Source organism: Lagenorhynchus albirostris, chromosome 5 (assembly GCF_949774975.1).
Source record: "Lagenorhynchus albirostris chromosome 5, mLagAlb1.1, whole genome shotgun sequence".
Taxonomy (NCBI): domain Eukaryota; kingdom Metazoa; phylum Chordata; class Mammalia; order Artiodactyla; family Delphinidae; genus Lagenorhynchus; species Lagenorhynchus albirostris.
This window is the reverse complement of record NC_083099.1, coordinates 139,506,531-139,532,229: the sequence shown is the minus strand read 5'-3', so window position 1 is coordinate 139,532,229 and position 25,699 is coordinate 139,506,531. Positions and strand designations below refer to the sequence as shown.

Genomic DNA, 25,699 nt, shown 5'->3' with positions numbered 1-25,699 from the left:
TTATTCCTAGTCCTAATTAAAGTCTTTTTATCCTTTTACGAAATTTTAAAAAATATACATTTATTTATTTTTATTTATGTTTGGCTGTGTTGGGTCTTCGCTGCTGTGTGCAGGCTTTCTCTAGTTGTAGCAGGTGGGGGCTACTCTTTGTTGTTGTGCAAGGGCTTCTCATTGCGATGGCTTCTCTTGTTGCAGAGCATGGGCTCTAGGCACATGGGCTTCAGTAGTTCTGGCACGTGGGCTCAGGAGTTGTGGCTCGTGGGCTGTAGAGCACAGGCTCAGTAGTTGTGGTGCACAGCCTTAGTTGCTCCATGGCATGTGGGATCTTCCCGGACCAGGGCTTGACCCTGTGTCCCCTGCATTGGCAGGCGGATTCTAAACCACTGTGCCACCAGGGAAGTCTCTTGTTATCCTTTTAGATTAGGGCTCCACTTCTTGCTGTCTTAGTTCATTTTTTGACAGTGGTCAGAAAATTTCCGTGGATTTTGTTTAGCTCTTCTAAATTCTTCATTGATTTCCACAGTAAAATGGAGATGTCATCAATAAGATTTAAGGGATCTAAAAGTAGATTAGTAGAATAGAAGTATTTTTCCCCCTGAAATAGTATGTGACATTTTTCAGTTTCTGACGTGTTACTATGGATGGAAGTATATCTTTGCATTCTTTTTGCCTAATACCCTATTAATTTCAATTTGTTAAGGTTCTGCTTATAAACTGGTGGGGGGGTGGTCCATGTTATTTATTATGTTCAAAGAAGATGCGTTTTATGGTGGGAGGATATGTAACGAGTTGATTGCATGAAAATGTCAATGTTTAGGTAAATTTCAAGACCCCACAACCATCTAACACTTTTTATCCATGAACACTAACTGAACCTATTAAATATCTCTGAAAATGTATTATTTGAAAAATAAAGAAGCAAAGACACTTAAAAATATCTGATTTTGTACGTGGAGGATTATGGCTATGCTTAAAGCTTATTTGAAAGAGTGACTTAAGCTTGGTGGGAGAGGCATGTGGAAACTGCCTCCCTCAACTGTGCATACTTGGGGTGGGAGAGAGCTGGAGTTGGGAGTGGTCATTTGTTGAAGGCCTAAAAGGTGTTACTTTTTTTTATTTCATAAGACAGAGAAATGCCACTGCTTTTCTCTACATCAGAAATCGCACATTATTGGTTGTTACAGTCAGAGAGACCTTGAGAGATAAGATTTTAATGAAATACTTGTATAAATGAGGGGCATTAATGTGAAACAGAAAAACAAGACTTTCACTTTCACTCAAGTGTGTTTCCAGGTGCTCACTGCTAAGGATTTCAGAACCTCTGTTGAGGTTTTTGTGGTACTTAGTACCCTAAAGTTTGTTTTGAATTTTTTTCTGTGACTTAATTAGTTATGAATATAAAGGATATCTTTAATTGATTATTTTTGGAAAACAAGAATTCTGACAATTGCTAATGTAATTTTAATTGTAGCCTATATAAAGTTTTTTCCTCTTCATATGTATTATGATTTCATATTCATTCATTGAATTTGCAGGTGATGGAGAGGTAATTGAACAAATTATAAGCCTACAAACCAATGACAATGGTGAACGAAGCCCAGAGTCCAGTGTTCTTGATGGAATGATAAGACAGTTGCAGCAGCAGCAAGATCAGAGAATGGGAGCAGGTCAAGATGCTGTTCCAAGTGGACTTTCAAATGGGGAAGAAACACCCCGAAGAGGTAATAAATATATGAGAGGTATTTTGCCTTAATATGGCTGGATTGAAATTGAAGAATAAATGAAGTCATTGTCCCCTACATGCAGTATAAAAAGCCTTAAGCAATGTACGCTTACAACTTGAGTAGTAGTCTGGAGGTAGCTTTGTTAGGTGTAAGGTTGATGGACTAACAAATGGACATTTGAATTTCAAGTACTATGAAAGGCTATTGAAATCTTTTTGCTCTAAAATAAGAGTATTTACAAAATTACATGAAATAAATAAGAGTAAAGAACAAAGTGTTTTCTAAAGGAAACACTAGATTTTCTTTCCTTTATAATCCTTAAAAAACTGAATTGAGTAGAGCCCTAACGTTTCTTACTGAATCAGAAAGCTTGAAGTGAGTTTTCAGGGCAAAGTACTTGATATTGGAATGTGGTAATAATTATGTTAGTGGAAATAATCTAGAAGAGATGGGCGATTGTTATGCAACTGAAAACTTACTCTAGAAAAGCTAAAACCTTGTGGAAGATAAGAGAAGATTTGAGAGGCTGTAAAATGCTATAAAATTTCCTGTCTCTTTATCGCTCAGTGCTGTGTTCTGAACAGTTTCTTCAGCTCTTTCTGCCCTTTCACTCTTTTTTTTTTTTTGCGGTACGCGGGCCTCTCACTGTTGTGGCCTCTCCCGTTGCGGAGCACAGGCTCCGGACGTGCAGGCTCAGCGGCCATGGCTCACAGGCCTAGCCGCTCCGCGGCATGTGGGATCTTCCTGGACCGGGGCACGAACCCATGTCCCCTGCACTGGCAGGCATACTCTCAACCACTGCGCCACCAGTGAAGCCCTGCCCTTTCACTCTTGATCTTCCTTTCATCTAATCTGCCTCGTAACTGGGCTTTAGATTTTTTTTATTATTATTTTTTATTTTGGCTGCATGGCTTGTGGGATCTTTTTTGTTTGTTTTTAATTTCTTTTTGGCCGCGTTGGGTATTCATTGCTGTGCGCAGGCTTTCTCTAGTTGCGGTGAGTGGGGGCTACTCTTTGTTGTGGTGCGCAGGCTTCTCATTGTGGTGACTTCTCTTGTGGAGCATGGGCTCTGGGCGCGTGGGCTTCAGTAGTTGTGGCACGTGGGCTCAGTAGTTGTGGCTCACGGGCTCGAGAGCGCAGGCTCAGTAGTTGTGGCACACAGGCCTAGTTGCTCTGTGGCATGTGGGATCTTCCTGGACCAGGCATTGAACCCATGTCCTCTGCATTAGCAGGTGGATTCTTAACCATTGTGCCACCAGGAAATCCCGGCTTGTGTAGTTCCCCAACCAGGGATAGAACCCAGGCCCTTGGCAATGAAAGTAGGGAGTTGTAATCACTGGTCCGCCAGGGAACTCGCAGTGCTTTAGATTTTTATTTGCAGCGACTGTTAGGTCTACAAGTTTCATTTTTTTCTTTTTAAAATATGACTTTAAAATTAGTGCCTTGTACTTTAAGTCTTACTTCTTTTATACATTTAACTGTTTTGGATTCTAGCAGCGCAGAATTGGGTCTATCAAAACTTTGTTCTTCACATACTCTTTTTTTTTTTTTGATGTACGCGGGCCTCTCACTGTCGTGGCCTCTCCTGTTGTGGAGCACAGGCTCTGGACGCGCAGGCTCAGCGGCCATGGCTCATGGGCCCAGCCGCTCCACGGCATGTGGGATCTTCTGGGACCGGGGCACGAACCCGCGTCCCCTGCATCGGCAGGCGGACTCTCAGCCACTGCGCCACCAGGGAAGCCCATTGACATACTCTTATTTTTCATTTACACATGCTCCTCTTTTATTTGTTTTAAATCATGATAATAATCTACATCTTTTTATGTGGTCCTGTCCTGTTTCCCTATCCCAAGATAACAACTATTCTGAATCTCATGTTGATTCTTTGCCTTTTAAAAAATAGATTTGACACTCTTAAATGTATGAATAAAAAGCATTTGTTTTTAAACTTTATCCAAAGGTTTATAAAGGTTAACTTTATCAAAAGGTTTATAAAAGGTTTATAAAGCGACTTAATTTTTTTCACATAGTGCTGTATTTTTAAGATTGCTCAGTTGTCACATTGGATTAATTTTGACTATTGTGTACTCTGTTGTATATCTGATTTTATTAATTCATTCTCTTGATGGGCTTTTGGGTAGTTTTGAGATTTTGCTAATCTCAAACAGAAATGCTATTAACAGTCTTGTATGGGTCTCATATACACTTGAAAGAATTTCTCTCTCTCAGGTATGTTTTTTTCCTAAATTCTAGAGTAAGATGTGAACTTTATCCCTTAGGCTTCATTCTATATCTTCCAAGAACTGGAACATTCTTTTATATGATCATAATACAATGGTCACAGTCAACAGACTTTACAGTACTACACAATGTACAGACTATACAGTACTGCTCTCTGATGTACAATCTTTACATTTCCCCACTTGTCCCAAAATTGTCCTTCATGGCTTTTTAAAATTTTAGGGTTTAATCAAGCCTTGGTCCATGTGCTTAATTATTGAGTCTCTTTTAATTTAGAACAGTTCCCTCATGGCACTGGTACTTTTGAAGAGTTCAGGCCTGTTGTTTCACAGAATTTCCCTCAATTTGAATTTGTCTGATTATCTCAAAATTGGATTCAGGTTAAACATTTTAGGTAAGAATACTGCATAGTTGCTGTGTTCTTCTCAGCGCATCAGAGCAAGAGGCACAAGATATGTATGCATTTTTCTGCACCTTGCTTTTTTCCCTTAACAGCATATTCTAGAAATCACTCTCTTTCCATTCACAGAGCTTGTCTTCATTACTTTTTATAGCTTCATAGGACTCCACTGTGTGGAATAACCAGTCTTTGTAATTAATCTCTTTATGGCCACTTAAGTTATTTTTCATGCTTGCTATTACAAGTAATGTTGTGATACATAACATATATTTTCTTCAAACTGTTGGAGAATAATACTATGACTTGGGCAGTCAAATTTAGAATTTAGGGCTTCCCTGGTGGCACAGTGGTTAAGAATCTGCCTGCCAACATAGGGGACATGGGTTCGAGCCCTGGTCCGGGAAGATCACACATGCCACAAAGCAACTAAGCCCGTGCGCCACAACTACTGAGCCTGTGCTCTATAGCCCACCAGCCACAACTACGGCGCCCACATGCCACAACTACTGAAGCCCATGTGCCTAGAGCCCGAGCTCCGCAACAAGAGAAGCCACGGCAATGAGAAGTCTGCCCACCGCAATGAAGAGTAGCCCCCACTTGCTGCAACTAGAGAAAGCCCATGCACTGCGACGAAGACCCATTGCAGACACACACACACACACAAAATTTAGAATTTATTTTTAGTTCTCAATTCAAAAAGTGTTTCTTAAACATCAATATATTTTAATACAAATTTTGGATTAATAGCAGGGGCATTTAATGTCATTTTTAATAGATGGAGTATAATATGTTGTGCAGGCCAAATTGGTTCACATTTGATTGGTGAACAGAATATTGTACATAGAAGAATGCAGAGGTTTGTTCATTCATATTTGAGTTTTACCCTAAGCAAGGAGAGCTGGTGTATTTGGAGTAAAATTTAATAGCCTCCCGTAGGAAAGGATATAGCCCCCAGTTTTTTTTGTTGCCTTAGTAGCAGGATCCCCTTCACCCTGTGGTTCAAGAAAACAAGTACTTTGCCTGGGATTCCCTCCACATCCCCCCAGGGTGGTCTCCATCCTTTGTGACTTCCAGCTCTTGGGAGGTTGCCCTGCCTCCTGTGTCTACCTGATCAGCTCTGCATAGGCTTAGGGCTTGATGTGGTCTGCATTGCCCTGTTACCCACTCTTCTAGCTCCAATTCAGGTGCTGCCAGCATTTCCCCACTTTGCATTTTTGTGAATTTTTAATAATGGGCTCTGGCAACTTGCTTGCTTGAGTGGCTTAGATTATCTCTTTAGGTCACAAATAACGTTTTTTGTTAGAGCTCTTATTATAAAGCCACCACAGCTTGAGGCATCTATTTGCAGTGCTAATTTTTCCAGAAAGATGTGTTTTTAGTTTGCAGTTTTGAGGAAGGTGAGGTTTTTAGGACTGCAAATATAACATTATTATAGAAAACGCTTGTACATTAAATTTCAGAAAGTCTAATAAAAATGGAAATTGAGCTTAATAGTTATGTTAGTGTTTGTTCTGTAGTCTACATTTTTTAAAGAGATCTGTTTAAATTTATTTTGGCTGCGTTGGGTCTTCGTTGCTGTGCGCGGGCTTTCTCTAGTTGTGGTGAGCAGGGGCTACTCTTCATTGCGGTGCATGGGCCTCTCATTGCGATGGCTTCTCTTGTTGTTGAGCACAGGCTCTAGGTGTGCGGGCTTCAGTAGTTGTGGCTCACGGGCTCTAGAGCGCAGGCTCAGTCGTTGTGGCGCACGGGCTCAGTTGCTCCGCGGCATGTGGGATATTCCCGCGCCAGGGCTTGAACCTGTGTCCCCTGCACTGGCAGGCGGATTCTTAACCGCTGCGCTACCAGGGAAGTCCCCATGTAGCCTACATTTTGATTCTTTTTTCCAAAGTTTTTTCAGTAGATCTTTTTTTTTTTGGTTTGTGTCTTAGTAGGAGGAATGTATATGCATATTAGATTGAAGTTTGTTTTGTAATCATTCTTGACAATTTTTCCCTAGGTTTTAGAAGACTAAGCTTAGACATCCAGTCCCCTCCAAATATTGGTCTGCGTCGTAGTGGTCAAGTGGAAGGTGTTCGTCAGATGCACCAGAATGCTCCACGTAGTCAGATGGCTACAGAGCGTGACCTGCAGGCCTGGAAACGAAGAGTGGTTGTACCAGAGGTACCACTAGGCATATTTAGGTTTGTTTTAGGATATCTATTAATATTGTTTATATCTGTGAAAATATATCTATATGGTTATTTACACATTTTAATCATTAGTGGTATAAATAATCATATACATATATTTTAGTAATGGGTTGGGATGTATTTTAATTGTGGTAGGAAAATGTCAAAATTGTTCTCTAACTCCATAACCAATCTTGTTTCATCTATACAGACACCCCCTGTTCTCCCTTCAGTATTATTTTGAAAGATATTCCAGACATTAATATCATTTTGTCTAAAAGTATGTCCGTATGTAATTTCTAAGGATAAGGAATTGTCTTAAAATATAACTATAATGCCATTGTCATATCTTAAAAAACAAACAATTCCTCAGTAGAACCAAATAGCCAGTGTTTAAATTTCCAGTTGTTCCAAATGTCATATTTTTAGTTTTTCGCAAGAGTATTTCGTAAGTGGTAAAATTCCATCAGAAGGCACATAATATATTTTCCTTTATTTCTTTTTTTTTTTTGTGATGCTAGCAGGAACTGATACTCACTGCCCAGGTTCATTAATTCATTAGGGATTATAAATAGTGATATTTCAGCTCTGAAGTCTTTATTATCTTGGCTACTTCCAAATAAAAATTTACCCACATCTACTATTTGATTATCCAGTAGTAAAGTTTGTATATAATAAACAAGTTTCTGTATAAGAAACAGGATAGCTGCCTGCTCATTTTGCTTTATTTACCTTCAAAATAAAGATTTATTCCTTTATATTCTCCCGCAGTGGCCAATTTGTGTGTTTGTGTTGTTCACTGTATTAATTACACTGCTGTGATTTAGCTTATTTCTAATGTCCTTGTTAATGTTTAAATTTTTTTTATCTCGGGCCAGGAGGAGCTTCTTCAGGTTGGCTCCTGAGTCCTTTTGAAATGATGTAGTAGCCTTGTGTAGCATCTTTGCTGTCAGGCATGGCAGGGTGTTATAGGTTCTTCTTGTAAATTTCTTGACCTAGACTTAGGATTAGTCTTTTCTCTTAAGCAGCCCTATTTTCTTTTAGTGAGAAATGATATTTAATAAGTATAGTGTGGATCGTAGGGTTTTCCTTGTACTGAATTGTGATGTACTGATTTTCAAGTTATCAGAATGGAGGCAGCAAATACTGTTTTTCATTGATATCTAAAATGTTTCAGTATTCTGTCATGTTTGTGTCTCATAATAACTAATACCTTGAAGATAATTTTGTAAAAGTTTTCATGTGTTCAGCCAGAAGAGTCAGTTGATTGGTGGAGTAATATTGGATAATACTTATATTTCATACAGTGAACTTAAGGATATTTATAAGTATACGATAAACTAATGAAAAGCAAAATCTGGAATTGGGATGAGAAATACAGAAAATCACTGTCGTGTATGCAGTATTCTATAATTAAGCCTTAAAATTATGTCTGAGTTGCATGCTCATCAGAACTGAAAGTGTCATTTTAGGATACTTTTTGTTGTCAAAATCAAGGGAAGCAAATAGGTATCAGGAGTGAAAGTCCTGAAGAATAGTTCCTTAAACGAGCATTTATTTTGTTAACATAAAGGAAGACTGGAAGTAGTTTAAGGCTAGAATCATGGTTCCCCAGCATTTTCCCCGGCGGCAAAAAGGACATTTCTAGTTAAAGGGATTTCATTTAAGCAGACTTAATGGTCCCACATGACATGTCTCCTCATAACTCATTGACCAGAATGTCCTCATATGGCCACACTTAGCTACAGAGGAGGCAAGGTAATACAGTCTCTATTTAGAGCAGCAAAGAGCCTAGATGAAAATTGAGATTTTGTTTCTAAGGAAGAAAGAAGAATGGATTTTGTGAGTCAGCTAGCCGCTGCAGTATAATTTTCCCAAAGAAGAGCATAGCTCTTTCTAGAACTCTATTCTAAAATACATTTGAGTTTTTATGAAGGAGATGCTGAGTGATACAGTAGAATCCTTTAGAGAATGGATTTGCAGTCTTGGAAAATCATAGGTACATTCTGAGTAGCTAACACGAGAGATTCTGTTTGAGTTGGTCCTCATAGGGCCAATCAAAATACAAATGAATGAATATTTCTGTGTTAAATATGAAAAATAGGACCTACTAGCTGCCTCTGAGATTTTGGTTATATTAAATTTCTAGAAAAGTGTAGTTTGCCTTAAGTTTCGTTATAAGTTTAGGAATTTTCTGTATTAATTAAAAAAATACTTAAGTTATGATTCCCAGAATCATAATGATTAGTTTTTTTCTCTATATATCCTTTATTTATCAGCAATTAATATAACTGGGTACTTAAATTTGTAGGAAGTTGGAAGACTTCAGAATAGAGAAAGGTGAAGAAGAAAGAAATCTTTATATAATTGGAAGAAAGAGGAAGACTCTCCATCTTTCACAAAAGGTAACCTAAATTCCATTTCCTTAGGAATAAACAAATTAGAAATTAAACTGAAATTTATAGTTTTCTTTTTGATCACTGAGAATATTAGTAATATTAGTCTTCTGTTTGGGATTTAAAGTAGTAGACGTAAAGTTGTACAGGTGTTAGGAAAAGTGGCTTGAAACTTGCGGGAAGTAGCCTGATGCCTAACAGTGATGAAGGATTCTAGAAAATTATTGTTGGGATTTCCCTGGCGGTCCAGTGGTTAAGACCTTGAGCTCCCAATGCAGGTGGCACGGGTTTGATCCCTGGCCGGGGAACTAAGATCCCACATGCCTCACGGCACGGCCTAAAAACAAAATGTTATTGTCTAATAACCCCTAGAACATTGCCAGCCCATCAAAAGCATTTTGTATCCATTCCCAATCACTACTCTCTCCTTTCTCCTGCAGGTAACCAACTGTGTGACTTCTAAAGATGCTGGTTAGCTTTGTCTGTTTCTGATGTTTTCCAAATCATGCATTTATAAAAAATCTTAGATGTCACAGTGGTTTGCGACAAAGCCCAACCCTACCTGAGAAAATCTTATTCCTTAGTGTTTAATTTCTTGACCATCATATGTGAAGTATTAACAAGTTAATGGAATTTATACAAAATGTATGCACGATCAGTGCTACAAAACTATGGTGAAAATGGTTGTGTTTGCAAGATATTCTCTCAATTGGTCATTCAATTTTGTAGCCATATTGTGAGAAATGGCCTGTGCATGTCTGTCTGCCACATTAACTGCCTTGATGCATGGTGTTTTTGCTTATGACTTGGGCTTTGAGAATTAAATAAAAATAGTTTCTATCTTATTTAATTTAAAAATAATTCAAATCTATTACGTCAAGTACTGAAAAGAAAAAAATGTTGACTATCTTCAGCTATAGTTAGAATATTTTCTCATGATAAAAAGCCTTCAAAGTTAAATTTACTAAAATTTTTAAGAAATTTTTTCATTTGTTTTATTTTTGCTGGAAAAATTTTGAAAGATTTTTAAACATTTGATTGCTGTTATGTATTCAGAAATTTCTAATTTGGATATGTAATTTGATACAATCTGTAATTAAATACATCAAAAGCTATTCAAGAAAGTTATAAAGTTAAATGCAGAGAGCTTTAAAAATTTCAATTTAGCTTTTGTCTTAAAAATGTTATCTATTTTAAACCCTGTATTGGATAAGAAGGCTAAGCCTTATACTTAATCTGTTGATGTACAAAGTACAGATATACTACATAAGTGTTTACATACTGTATGTATTGTCTGTGGTATTACAATTCGAGGGAGCAAATTAGGAGAAAGTCAAGTTTCCTATAGGGTAGTGGTAATGTTAAAAAAAAGGGTAAGAAAGGCTTCCCTGGTGGCACAGTGGTTGGGAGTCCGCCTGCCGATGCAGGGGACACGGGTTCGTGCCCCGGTCCGGGAAGATCCCACATGCCGCGGAGCGGCTGGGCCCGTGAGCCATGGCCGCTGAGCCCCTGCGCGTCCGGAGCCTGTGCTCTGCAATGGGAGAGGCCACAACAGTGAGAGGCCCGCGTACCGCAAAAAAAAAAAAGAAAAAAAGGATAAGAAACACTGATCTAAATGTCATACAGTATGTATATGTAATCTTTTGTATCTGGCTTGCATTTGCCCTTGTGAGATCTATCTTTGTTGTGAGTAGTTGAAGTTCATTTGTTTTCACTGTTGGATAGTATTCCTTAATGAGAATGTTGCTGTTTAATCTATTCTTAAAGGACATTTGGGTTGTTTTCATATTAGGAGTATGAATTAGGAATAGTATGTTAGGAACAATATTGCTTTCAACATTTTGTACATATTTCTTGGTATCCGTCTGTATTTCTTTTTTTTAATTACTTTTTTTTTTTTTTTTTTTTTGCGGTACGCGGGCCTCTCACTGTTGTGGCCTCTCCCATTGTGGAGCACAGGCTCCAGACGCACAGGGGCTCAGCGGCCATGGCTCACGGGCCCAGCCGCTCCGCGGCATGTGGGATCTTCCCGGACCGGGGCACGAACCCGTGTCCCCTGCATTGGCAGGCGGACTCTCAATCACTGCGCCACCAGGGAAGCCCCGTCTGTATTTCTTTTGAGTATATGTACTGGAGTGAAATTATTGGAGCATAGGATATGCGTATATTCAACTTTAGTAGTTAATGCCACATGTGGTTTCAAAACGATTGCACTCTTGCTTATAGTGAGATAAGTATTAAAGTCTCACTATGTTTGTAGATTTCTTTGTTTCTACTTACTTTGCTTTGTGTAGTTTGAAGCTATGTTATTTGGTGTGTACAAATTTAGAATTTCCCTTTTTCCTACTGAATTGAACCTTTTACCATTATGAACTTATCTCTAGTAATGCTTTATTCTTCAAATTCTTGTATATGAATGTAGCTATGCTAGCTTTCTTTTGGCTAGCATTTGCATAGTACATGTTTTTATACTTTACTTCCTGTCTTTCCCTTTTGCCTTTTTTTAAAAAAAAATAAATTTATTTTATTTATTTTTGGCTGCTTTGGTTCTTCGTTGCTGTGCGCTGCTTTCTGTAGTTGCGGTGAGCGGGGGCTACTCTTTGTTGCGGTGCACGGGCCTCTCATTGCAATGGCTTCTCTTGTTGCGGAGCACAGGCTCTAGGTGTGTGGGCTTCAGTAGTTGTGGCACACAGGCTCAGTAGTTGTGGCTTCCGGGCTCTAGAGCACAGTCTCAGTAGTTGTGGCTCATGGGCTTAGTTGCTCCGTGGCATGTGGGATCTTCCTGGACCAGGGCTCGAAGCCGTGTCCCCTGAATTGGCAGGCAGATTCTTAACCACGGCGCCGCCAGGGAAGCCCTATTTTCTGTCTTTTTTGTTTTTAGGCTGTTTCTTGCTGTTCTGAATTTTTTTCTGACCGAATATATTCCACTCAGTTCTCTTCAGCTGTGTGTATCCTGCTAATAACCTTGCGTTCTTAGTTTTAGTTATTGTATTTTTGTATTCAGAATTTTCCAGAGTTTTTAGTTTTCTGCTGAAGTTCTCTTTATTTTAATTCCTTGAAAATCAGCCCTGGTTATTTAAAAAACCCATTTCTGGTTATTTCATTATCTTGTTCCCCTGTTAATCTCTTTGCATTCTGTGTTGATTTTTTTCTCATTTTATTACAATCACATTTTCTTTGTTGCCTGTATTTTTGGTTGAATGTTAGATGTTAGAGATGGTTTGAAGCCTAGGATGGCATTTCTTCTCCAGAGAAGGTTTTAATTTGCTTCTGGTAGGCTACTAAGGCCACTCTCAAGCCTGTATCACCTTCACCCAGACAAGGATGGGCTTTTAGTTCCTTGGGATTACTGTTTATCTGTAGTTTACCTATAGGTCTAGATTATAGCTCTTTGGGCTAACAGCTGAAGCTTGAGGTGTTTGCCTATACATAGGAGACTCTGAATTGTAATTTTTGTTAGCATAACTCAAGAGTTTAGTCTGTCAGTTTTTTGCTTACCTGCTAAACCTTTCAGCTTCCTCTTCCAGAGTGAAATTCTAGGGTTCTTTTTTATTGCTTGTATCCTTTTTCGTGTATTGGTCCTGTAAATCTTCATAGCCTTGTTAGGTATATAGGGCCCTCAAACCGTTTTTTAAAAAAATATATATTTTGACAGATTTTCTTGTTCTTCTTAGTGGTAGTTTTGGTCCATCTGAATTTACATATTATTAGTCATGAAATTCATTAATAGGAGTTTTTGCCCTAACAAAAAAAGTACTGACAAATTAAGGAAAGAAGAGTTGTATTAAAATCAGCCAGGATATATTGTTCAGGATATGTTGAAATGATAAAACATCTCAATGATTATCAAACAGATGGCACTAACGTGAAAATTGATTTGTGTATCAGTTCTGGGAATATGTACTTTCACTGAGTGATCTCGCATATGTGACTTTGGTGTTGGAGGAATAGCATGTGCCCTCCCCCGCCCCCCCCCCCCGCCATTTCAGTCTAACTATTTTATTTGGCTGATTTTAAAAGATTATTTAATTATTTTGTTTTAATTAAAAAAAAGATATTTAAAAAATTCAAGCACAACTGAAAGTACTGACAACAAATCATCCAAAAAGTTAAAACCTGGAAATAACTAGGATTGATATTTGAGGATCATTTCAGATATTTCTCTATACCTGTGTATTCACACAGTGATATATTCCTTAAGGTTGGCATCATAATATATGAATATATATTTTCACTTCTAAGATATATATTTTAAAGTGATTTCTTTTTTGGATTATAGTTATTATTATCTAATTTATGGTAAGCCAATTAACTTATGGTTTAGTTTGGGAAATGATGATCTAATGTGCCTAAATTTAGCCATGTTTTCTAAATATCTTAAAAGTAACAAAAACCAATCTTGGTTAACAGTATGTGGCAAAAATACCCATTCAAGAATATTTCATTTTTTGAACTATTATTATTATTTTTGCCTTAAATCCTTTTGGGATTGGATAGAGTGCGAAATACTTTATTGAAGATTGTACTTATTTAAGAGTTGATTTTCACCTGCATGTTTGTGTTTCAGTCTGATTCCGTGGCTTTGATGTCACAGTCTAGGCAGAGGACATGTAGGCGTAAATATCCAAATTATGGTAGAAGAAATCTTGGACGGCTTGAGTTGTCTTCTGGAAATGAATCTTCAAGCTCCGTAAGACATGTGAGTTTCATAACTTTAAAATATATAAAATAATCTTGAATAAGTTGTCTTAACTCTTTACTTTGAATCTACCTTGAAATTTTGTGGCAGTATAGTATTCTCTAGAGATTAAGATGAAATTTCACATTTGAATTTCTCTAACAGTTTTGAACAGCTTTGTTATACCATGTAAGTGTACAATCTGGTGGTTTTAGTATATTAACAAAATTGTACCATCACCACCACTATTTAATTTCAAAATATTTTAATCACCTAAAAAGAAACCCTGTACCCATTTGCAAGTACTTCCCATTCCCACTCCACCCAAGCCCCTGGCAACCACTAATCTTTCTATCCCCATGGATTTTTGTATTCTGGACATTTCATTTAATTGGAAGCATACAGTATGATCTTGTGACTGGCTTTTTTCACTTACTATGTAATGTTTAAGGCTGATTCCATGTATAGCATGGATGAATACTTCATTCTTTTTCATTGCCCAATATTCCATTATATGAATAGACCACAATTTGTTTACCCACTCATCAGCTGGTGGATATTTGTATTATTTCTACTTTTTGACTGTTACGGATGTTGCTCCTTATCAGCATTAATGTACAGGGTTTTGTTTGGCCATAAGTTTTCAATTCATTTGGGTTTATATCTGTGAGTCAGTTTGCTGGGTCATATGGTAACTCTGTATTTTAACCTTTTGAGGAATTGCCAGACTGTTTTCCAAAGTGGCTGTATTATTTTATGTTCCCAGTCAGTAATGTATGAAGTTTCCAGTCTCTCCACATCCTTGTCCACACTTGTTATGTTCTGTCCTTTTGATTTCAGTTGTCCTGGTGGATGTGAAATGGTATCTCACTGTGGTTTTGATACATTCCCCTAATGACTAATGATGTTGAACATGTTTTCGTGTGCTGTTTTCCACTTGTATGTCTTTGGAGAAATATCTATGCAAATCTCTGGCCCATTTTTCAATTTGGTTGTCTTTTTTATTGCTATAAGGGTTCTTTATACATTCTGGATACAAATCCTTTATATCAGATGTATGACTTCGAAATATGTTCTCCCATTTATTGGATTGTCTTTTCACTTCTTTGCTTGTTTCCACTGAAGCACAAAAGTTTTACATTTTGATGAAGTCTAGTTTGTTTTTTCCTTAGTTGCTTGTGCTTTTGCCATCATATCTAAGAAGTCTTTGTCTTAACCCTTTTCTTGACTTACAGTAATCATATGTAAGTTACTGTTCTTTTTGATTTTTTGGGGGGAAACCAGTATTTCTGTAAAGAGTTTTTAAAGGTTAATATTAGAATGTTAGTATTCTCTAATCAGTAATGTTTTGAGGATTGAAATGCTACATAAGGATGAACAATTTGAATTCCTCTATAAAGCATTAAGGTAGTAGTCAAACATAGGGTTTGAATTTAAATCCAAATTCTTCTACTTCGACAAGTTGGTTAAACTTTTGTGCCTCTGCCTATATCTGTAAAAGTAATTAATAGTATGTCCCTCAGAGGTGTTGTGAGAATTCGTTTAGTTAACCATGTAAAGTATTTAAAACACTGCCTAATATCCAATAATGTTAGCTGCTAACCGTTCACTTAAATGATTTTGTGTTAACACCTTTCTTATTTATTTTCTTCTTCTTTATATGTATTGAGCATGTTTTAACCTTTAATGATTCAGGATAATTACGATAAATGTTCCCATCCATCCTCACTAGTTTCTGGCATATCTTTCCTGTGTTTTCTTTTCTTCTTTCCCCTATATACTCAATTAGATACATGTATATTTTTTCTCCTTTTGTACACAAAATGTCACATACCACAGATACTCTTTTGCACTTGGGTTTTTTCACTTAAAATATTCTTAAAATCACTTCATATCAGTTCATAAGTGCCTTCCTTATTTATTTATTTATTTTTAAAGAGTTGCATCATATTTAAGTTATCTGATTGTAACAGTTTATTTAACCACTCTCCTGGTTATGGGCATGTAGGATGTTTACAGCGTTTTCATTTTAAATAATGCTACAATGAATAATCTTGTAGATGTATGTATTTGTCTAATGATGGAGATGTTATTGGGGGGGGTACATTCCTTGAAATGGGATTGCTGGGCCCAAAGATAAACACGTTTGCATCTTATGAGATACTGATAAAAATTCCTCATAAAGGAGAATTCCAACTTGCTTTCCTCCCTGTGGCGTAGGAGAGTGTCCGTTTTCTTACTGTTTACTAACAGTGTGTTACAATTTCTAATTTTTGCCAATTAATTGGCGAGAGATGGTATCTTAGTTTTATTTTTTATATGTTTTGGCTATTCTTTTATGTGATAGAATATTATATGTAACATGAAATTTACAGTTAGCTGTTTCTAAGTGTACAGTTCAGTGGCATTAACTGCATTTACAGATGTATGCAACCATCACTACTCTTCATTTCTAGCACTTTTTCATCATCCCAGACAGCAGCTCTGTACTCATTAAACAAGAACTCTCCCTATTTCCTTCTCTTCCCAGCCCCTGGTAACCTCTCTTATACTTTGTCTCTATGAATTTGCCTGTTTTAGGTACCTCATGTAAGTGGAATCACAATATTTGTACTTTTGTCTTTGGTTTATTTACAGTGTAGTTTACATTTCTCTTATGTGTGAAGTTGTACATATTTTTATATATTTAGAGGCTTTTTCATCTTTGTGCATTGTGTGTCATGTCTTTTGGCCATTTTTCTATCGTGTTTTTGGCCTTTTTCCCCCTTCAAGTTTTAATTTTTTCCACCCTGCTACATTACTGTATTTTTGAGTTAATTTTATCATTGGATTCTGTGAAGTTTTCCAGGTACACTCTCATTTATACAGTATTCAGTTTTACTACTTCTCTTCTAATTTTTATACTTTTAATTGATTTTTCTTGTCTAATTGCAGTGTTTAATACTTCCAGTACATTGTTGAATACTAGTGAGATAGTGGACCATATTCCTGTTGTCAGTGGAAATGTGTCTGCTATTTTCACAATAAGTAAGATGCTTTGTTTTAGGTTTCTACAGTATACTTATATATTATGCTAGGGAAATAGCAACTAATTCTTATTTTCTTAAGTGTTTCTGAAAAATCAGGAATGATTATAGATTGAGTTTTAAATTTTAGATCAGTAGTATTAATCTTACGATTTTATGTCTTAATTTGGTTTATTTGCAATTAATGGGGTACTTTTAAGTTAACACAAGTATAATGTAGAATGTTAAATCCACTTGATCTTTTAAGATAAGTCATAATTTTGTGTTATGGTAGTTTACCTCCTACAGTGGTATGAATTCATTCTCCTGAGTGTTGCAGATGGGTGGAGACGGTTGTGTATATGTGTATATTGGTTCCATTACGCTTTAGTTTGGAAAGCACTGATAGTAGAAAAAGTATGGGTTTTAGAGTTGGCCTGGTTTCTGATTCCATTTCTTATACTTACTCTTCTGTGACCCCAGGCGTATTTCTTTACATTTCTTAGCCTTGGGTTTCTCTATATATGAAAAGGTAGTAGTGGGCAGGTAGTGACTTGAGATAATACAAAACTCATTGGCAAGACGGATCCAAGATTTGTGGGATTTGAATCTTGTATAATTTTAGGGACGTTCTTTAGAAAAAGAATTCAAAGTTACAGATAGACACAGGGCCTTGGTAGGCAAGTTAAATTGAAAACCTCTGAAACTTAAGTTTCATTAGCTTTTTCTTAACCCTGCCTCTGTTTACAGAAGTATTTTGAGAGTTAATGCAGATAAAACATTTAAAACTTTTTCCCAGAATGCATGGTTTCCAGGTAGTAGATTTTAAGAGTTTATTTTATTACTGTGATTTTTTAGAAGTCTATTTTGAGCATAAAAAGCAGACTCGTGTTGAGTAGATCTAGTGTGGTTGGCCTAGGAATCTGTACTCCTTGAATAGCATTGGGCTCACATTTTGAGGAACATTTTTTAAGAATATGTTTACTTTGCATTTTGCCTACTCAAATGAAGTAAACAAAATAGCTATTTCCTTGCAGTTCCATCTTTTTAGTTTTGTTTCTCCATGGCATTTTCATCATCCGTTTATGATTCACTTAATGTAAGTAGCTGTTACAGGAAAAGGTTGTATCTCAATTTAAAAGTACCTGCTTAGTATCCAAGACCAGAATTTAAAGTAGATGGCAGCTATTAGGGTTGTGGGAATTAGCTGCTTGTTCCCCTCTCTTCCTTTAAAGACTTCCGTGTTTCAGGTTTAAAAAAAATTACACAGTAAGTACAGCGAGTTCCCATATACTGTTTCCCTAAGTGTTTCCTATTAATAACATCTTGATTTAGTGTGGTACATTTGCTACAACTGATGAACCAATTTTATACATTATCATTAACTAAATTCTGTAGTTTACATTAGGGATCACTCTGTGTTGTATGGGTTTAGACAAATGCATAATGTTATGTATCTACCATAATAGTATCATACAGAATAGTTCCACTGTCCTAAACGCCCCCTCTGCTGTACTTAATCATCACTCCCTCCCTCTTCCTGAGCTACGGGCAACCACTGATCTTTTTACTGTTTCCATAGTTTTGACTTCTCTAGAATGTCATATAGTTGGATCAAACAGTAGGTGGCCTTTTCACATTGACTACTTTCTAGTAATATGAGTTTAATTTTCCTCTATGATAAGTCTATATTTAGCTCTGTAAGAAACTGCCCAACTGTTATCCATAGTGGTTGTGTTACATTTTGTATTCTGATGAAAAGTGAATGAGAGTTCCTGTGCTTCACATCTTTTTAAGATGGTATTTCTTCCCAACTTCATCTATAGATTCAACACAGTTCCAGTCAAAATCCCAGCAAGTTTATTTTGTGGATATTGGCAAAGAGATTCTGAAGTTTGTTTGGAGAAAAAAATGACCCAGAATAGCTAACGATACTGAAGAACAACAAAGGTGCAGGACTGATAGATACATTAAGACTTAGTATAAATCTCCAGTTTTCAAGACAGTGTCGTACTGGTGAAAAAATAGACAAATAGATCAATGGAATAGAATAAGGAACCCAGAAGTAGACCAATACAAATATACTCAACTAGTGTTTGATGGAGGAACAAAGACAACTCAATGGACAAAGCGTTGTCTTTTCAACAAGTGGTGTGGAACAACTGGACATCCACATGCAAAAAAAAAAATCTAGACACAGTCTTTTCACAAAAATTAACTCAAAATATCTCATAAACTTAATGTAAATGTAAAACACAAAATTATAAAATTTCTAAAAGATAACATATAATAAAAATCTAGGTGACCTTGGGTGTGATGATCACTTTTTAGATACAATTCCAATAGCATGATCCATGAAAGAAAAACTTGACAAATTGAAAAGCCTGAAAGATACTGTTAAGAGAATGAAAAGACAAGCCATGGACTGGGAGAAAATACATGTAAAACTCATGTCTGATAAAGGACTTGTATTCTTTTTTTTTTATTAAAAAATTTTTTTAACATCTTTATTGGAGTATAATTGCTTTACAATGGTGTGTTAGTTTCTGCTTTACAACAAAGTGAATCAGTTATACATACACATATATTCCCATATCTCCTCTCTCTTGCATCTTCCCCACACCCTCCCTATCCCACCTCTCTAGGTGGTAGGACTTGTATTCTTTCTTTTTTTTAATTTTTTTGAGAAAAGGACTGGGAAGGTCTTCTTTAAAAAAAAAATAAATTTATTTATTTACTTATTTTTGGCTGTGTTGGTTCTTTGTTGCTGTGTGCGGGCTTTCTCTAGTTGCGGTGAACAGGGGCTACTCTTCGTTGCGGTGCGCGGGCTTCTCATTGTCGTGGCTTCTCTTATTGCGGAGCACGGGCTCTAGGCATGCAGGCTTCAGTAGTTGTGGCACATGGGCTCAGTAGTTGTGGCTTGCGGTCTCTAGAGCTCAGGCTCAGTAGTTGTGGCGCATGGGCTTAGTTGCTCTGCGGCATGTGGGATCTTCCTGGGCCAGGGCTCGAACCTGTGTCCGTTGCATTGGCAGGCAGATTCTTAACCACTGCGCCACCAGGGAAGCCCAGGACTTGTATTCTTAAAACTCAATAAGAACACAACCCAATTTAAAAATCGACAAAAGATCTAACGGGGACTTCATTAAAGAAGATATACAGATGGCAGATAAGCACATGAAAAGGTGCTCAACATCATATGTGATTAGAGAATTGAAAGTAAAATGAGATACCACTGCCCACCTATTACAGTGGCTTGAGTCCAAAACACTGAGAACATTTACATTGACTTATTAACTTTGCTCAGAGAATGGCCTCTTGTATCAGTTTCTTTTGTTAATAGTAGTAGTGTTAAGTCTCACAAATATTTTCTATTGTCTAATTTTTTGATAAGAAAAAGGATGTAGTAAAGACACTTGCTTTTTGTTTTAAGTTTACCTATTTTATTACCCGGTTACCATACTTACTCCTGAGATGATTAGAATGACTGTGTGGTTTCTCTTGCCTTGTGTTATTTAATCTCAGAGATCAAGATTTTTATTTTATTTTTCTCCCCCTCACAAAATTAGGAGACTTCCTGTGATCAAAGTGAAGGTTCTTGTTCTTCTGAAGAAGAAGAATGGAAAAGTGATAGAAGAAGTGAAAGTGACAGTGAAAGTTCAAGGTACCTGTTTTTACTCGTTTTAATCTTCTAAGCATTTTAGTCATGACGTTGAATGGAATCATACTTGAATGGCATTCAAGGTGTAAGAGCTTCCAGCTGTGGAACAACTAACATTGAGTTTTTAATACATTTAAAAGGAGAAGAAAGCTGGATTAACTGCTATTTCTATAGAAAATATTTTGGGTATTTTTTTTTGGACTATAAAACATTTGAGCCAACAGTGTAAGTATGTGTGCTCAAAACATCAATTTAGTCTTGGGCTACATTTATAAAGAGGAGTATACAACGTCTGTTTGGTAAAATCACCGTTAAATTTATTACTAGTTACTGCATACGTGATGTAAGTTCAATTAACTATCAAGAAGAAAAAAAAAAAAGGGACTTTTATTCAAGCCAAACTGAGGATTATAACCGGGAAGCAGATTCTCAGGAAGCTCTGAGAACTGTTCCACCTGTTAGAAGCTGAAGGCACAGTCATGTACATTTTCAATGATGGTACATCAGGATGACATACTGCTATTTTATATAAAGTTCACGAAGGATACATAGTCCAGGTAAACTTTTGCAAAGTGAGCACCAAGCACTATGACCCCCTACAGAGCTGGGAAAGAATGTTATTCTTTTAAGAAGTTAAATTGCTAACATCAGAAGAAAGAAAAAATTTGATCTTTACTGTTGAGCAGGCACTCCCATCTTTGAGCAGCTCTGGTTAATGTGTAATGCCGATGCCCGCTGCACATTAGGGAGGGTGGAGGCCCAAATGGACACAGAGAGAGAATTTTATGTTTAATTTTTCTTGTCCTGCCTTAAAATATAAATTTTATTTTATCATACGTATTACCTTTTGTTTAGTTTTGGTATCCAAATTTCATGGGACTAAGATGTTAACATCTGTTCCTTGTCTTGGTAAATGTCAACTTTGTCCTGGCAGATGCTTCAGCCAGAAACCTGGATATCATTCTCTTTTCATAACATTTCCATCACCAAGTCTAGAAAATTCTCCCTTCTAAATATGACTCAGATTATTTTAATTTCCATTGATACTGTGCTTTACAGAACACCATCCCATACTCCTGGCTTCCTTTCTTGTCTTCTTTTATTCCATTATGCTTAGGAGCTGGAGTGATTTCTAGAGCACTTGTCTACCCTTATTTTTGTTTGTTAACTTAATTTTAATTGTGGTGAAATATACAGAACATAAAATTCACCATCTTAATTGTTTTTAATTGTACAGTTCAATAGTGTTAAGTACATTCACAGTGTTGTGCACCCAATCTCCAGAACTTACTTCGTCTTGCAAAACCGAGACTGTGTACCTACTAAACAGCAGTTTGCCACTCCACCCCACCCACCCCTGGCAACCACCACTGTCCTTCCTGTCTCTATATTCACTATCTTTTAATTCAATTTTTCTTGAATTTTATTGTACAAAGCAGATGCTCTTAAGATTTTTAAAACAGCTCTTTTTATAATATAAAATATAATACAAAAATAATATTTGTAATAAATAGCTTTTGGAACTGTGTGTTATCAAGCCTGAGAGGTATGTGGTTGGACAATGATGGCCCCAGTAGAGGATTTTTATCCTTTTCTGTGTTTGCTAAAGCTGGGAGTGGGCCAGGGGCTAGTTTCCTAGTTTCCTGTTTGACTCTGCTTTTGCTCCAGGGTAGGTTAGGACTAGGCCCTCTCTGGGATCTTTTCTCATATCAGGGAGAGTCCCCCTGTTGGCAAGAAGCTTTGTCCACTTAGAGCTTTCTGTTCTGTGCTTTCCTTGTGGCTCTCAGTGTAGTCACTGACAGTTTGTCATTCTACTTACAAATTTTAGTCCCATTTTGGAGCCTCCTGCGGTTTAGGGGTGTGCTGCCCTTCTGCACAGTCTCTCCTGCTTTCGTAGCTACACTTCACTTTTGGAAAGGGTATTATTAGTTGGCTCTAGATGTTGTCTTCTATGAGGTCTCATCCAAATTATACTGCAAAAAATTTCTCAGGCTTATATCCTTAATTTCCAGTGTCAGTGAAGATTTTTCTCCTTCTCATGGTCTTTGGTCATTTCAGTATGCACTGATAGGGAGGGCAGTCGAATCTTCCCAGGATCTTTTCTTTCCTCCTTGTTATCTCTCCTCTCTTAAGGTTGTAGGATGAATTTACTCTTAGGGCTTAGATTCTGGTTCTGTATGACTGAAACTGTTTTCCTCCCTAGTGGCTCTTCATCTAGATATTCTGATTGGACGGCTGACGCAGGCATCAATCTGCAGCCTCCTTTACGAACGTCATCCCGTCGACGAATTACTCGGTTTCGTAGTAGTTCGGAGGACGAAATGTCTACTGAGAATTTATCTCCTCCAAAAAGGAGACGAAAGAGAAAGAAAGAAAATAAGCCTAAAAAAGAGGTAAGAAAAGTATATCTTTAAAAATACCATGTATCTACACTTTTATAGTTTCTGTCCATATTTAGAAATAGAAATCTTTGGGAATTTGGAGGCTTTATTATTATTATTTTTTTGATCGATATACATCATCAGGAGACAAATGTACAATGCAAACAAACTTATTTTTGGAAAATTTCCTTTGTTATTAAAACTTCTCTAATCTGCTCTGAGTTGGACTTGGCACTTATACCTTTCTGAATCTGTAACTTAGAGGGAAAGCTCTATTTTGCTCAGATCCCCACCATAACTCTTATTTTGTCCTCCAGTTCCAACACCAAAAATATACTTCAAGGCATTTTAAGATCCTTTCTTCTTGTTTTGTCTGCTGTTGTCCTGTTTCCCATTTTCATTTGACATGTTTTGTCTTCATACTTTTCTCCTAATTGTAATATTGCTATACCTTGTTCCATGTACAGTGCTACATGTGCTCCTGTCATATAGGTAGCTGTTGTTATTTAAAGATGCTATGTCTTTGTATTAGGTATCTATTGCTGTGTAACAGATCATCTTGGAACTTAGCTTAAAAACAAGAAACATGTATTATTTCATGTTTTGATGAATCAGGAATTCGGGAACTGATTAGCTGATTTTTGGCTCATGAGGTTGCAGTCATCATGTTAGCTTGGGTCACAGTTGTCTAAAGGCTTGACTGGGGGTGGATCTTTGAAGTTTGTTAATGGGACAGTTGGCTGCTGGCCTCAGTTCCTCACCATATGGGCCTCTCCATAGGGCTGCTTGAGTGTCTTCTTGACATGGTAGCTGATTGTCCCCAGAGCAAGTGATCCAAAAATTAAGCAGGGGCTAAGCCTTTTATGACCTAGTCTTAGGAGTCGCACATCGTTACTTCTGTTTTTTTCTATTTGTTAGAAGTAGTTGGAGCCCACATTGAGTGGAGGGTACTTAGGCTCCACCTCTTAGAGAGGAAAGGAGGAGTATCAAATAATTTGTGGTTGTATTTTAAAATTACCAGTCTTTTCTTTTTAATGGTTTTTCCATTATGGTTTATCACAGAATATTAAATATAGTTCCCTGTGCTATACAGTAGGACCTTGTTGTTTATCCATCCTAAATATAATAGTTTGCATTTGCTAACCCCAAACTCCCATTCCATCCCTGTACCACCCCCCTCCCCCTTGGCAACCACTAGTTGTTCTCGATGTCTGTGAGTCTGTTTCTATTTCATAAAAGTTCATTTGTATCATATTTTAGATTCCACATGTGATATCATATGTAAGATTACCAGTCTTAAAACCTCAAATCAAGAGGAGACTCCCTGAGATGATTAGTCTGTGGTGAAATTCACTGTGGAGTCTTGGCAAAGCAGCCTTAGTGTGTTGAAGAGGATCCAGCTGGAAATTAGACCCACTTCATAGGATGTAAAGTGCTATGCAGAATCTGTTAGAAATTCAGGAGATGCTAGGAAAGTGCTAGGTAGATCTACAATGCTTGCACAGCTGATAATGTTCCTATGTATGTTAAAGAACCAAATATGTATGCTGTTTAAAAATTAATCATTAGGTGACATGCTAATAAAACAGCCATTCTGAATGGTGAAGTCTTTTGTTTTTCAATTAAACAGTGCATGCTGCCCCTTTCTATTCTACTAAACTTTGTTTTCTTCCCCTTGGCAGAATCTGCGGAGGATGACGCAGGCAGAGCTTGCAAACATGGAACGTTTATATGAATTTCATCCTCCGGTTTGGATAACTGACACCACACTTCGGAAGTCTCCTTTTGTTCCTCAAATGGGTGATGAGGTGAGAGTAATAAAGTTTAAAAATGTGAATATGGAACGTAAAATTAATATTACTCTTAGGTTTTTATTTTTAAACGTATACTTCCCTTTTGTAGGTAATATATTTTCGACAGGGTCATGAAGCTTATATTGAGGCTGTCAGAAGAAATAACATTTATGAACTGAACCCTAACAAGGAGCCATGGAGGAAAATGGATCTTAGGGTAAGATGATGGTATTATTAAATCATTAAACATTTAGCACATACATGTATAGTTAAATTATTTATAAATCCATTAAAAATAACTTACTGGAGGCATACTTCATTACTACCTTTCTGTTAATTTCCAACTTAAAAACATTTCTGCTGTTACCTGCTAAGCATTAAGGTCTAGTCAGAAGACATGCTTGTCACTGGGCACTCTGTACGTTATTGGAAGGCAGCTTGGCTGTGTATATCATTAATCTTAAAATGATTGTACCCAGGACAGATTTTCAAAAGAAGTGCAAGTTTTCAAAGAAACCAATACAAATTGGAGAAAAAGGTTCGACCTCACATGTAATAAAATACAGAAAAAACTTTAGCTTCTCTGTACTTAACCAATTTTATGTATGTACATATTTTTAACACTTAAAGAAAATACCATGTTTTAACAAGTAGCAAAGGTTTAGGTTTGTTAATAGTTGTTCAACTTGGTGATAAGGGTGCATGAAACAGGTGCAGGCTCCCTACAGGGTATCTTGGCAGTTGGAATTGAAACTGAAAATATTTAGACCTTTTAAATCAGCAGTTCTACTTTTGGTAATTTAGGAAACAACCAGAAGTGCATACAAATTTAAATTCTGTATCACTGTTTATAAAAACAAAAAATTAGGAAAAAATCCAAATATCCCACAGTACTGAACGAACCAAACCATGATATATTCACACATTTGGCTACTATGTAGAGCCCACCACGTAACCGAGGCTTTTAAAATGTTTGTAGAATGAATGTTACGTATTCACAGTGTGTTACTAAGAGGAAAAACGGAATGTGAAATTCTGGTTTTGGTTATGATAAAAATTTAAAGACATATATGGTCAACCAAAATAAATACATTAAAATGTTAGTGGTGATTACATGTAGAGTAGTATTACAGGTGATTTTTAATCTTTATACTTCATATTTTTGATACTTTCATTAACTGTTAGAAGATGAAAAAACTCAATGGCTCTACTTCTTTGAATTTGGCTTTAGATACATTCGAATTTGTGTCTCTTT

At 36.8% G+C, this 25,699-nt stretch overlaps 1 protein-coding gene across 1 annotated transcript in view; it reads left to right on the top strand.

The window, feature by feature from the left end:
* The window catches only part of BRWD1 (bromodomain and WD repeat domain containing 1), a 121,524-nt gene that overhangs the window by 55,391 nt on the left and 40,434 nt on the right, over positions 1-25,699 (top strand). The window contains exons 18-25 of the mRNA XM_060150945.1: positions 1,536-1,721; positions 6,362-6,545; positions 8,845-8,938; positions 13,497-13,628; positions 20,179-20,273; positions 22,474-22,663; positions 24,334-24,459; positions 24,554-24,661. Of these exons, the coding sequence (XP_060006928.1) occupies positions 1,536-1,721; positions 6,362-6,545; positions 8,845-8,938; positions 13,497-13,628; positions 20,179-20,273; positions 22,474-22,663; positions 24,334-24,459; positions 24,554-24,661 (1,115 nt within the window). The remainder of the gene's footprint in view (positions 1-1,535; positions 1,722-6,361; positions 6,546-8,844; positions 8,939-13,496; positions 13,629-20,178; positions 20,274-22,473; positions 22,664-24,333; positions 24,460-24,553; positions 24,662-25,699) is intronic.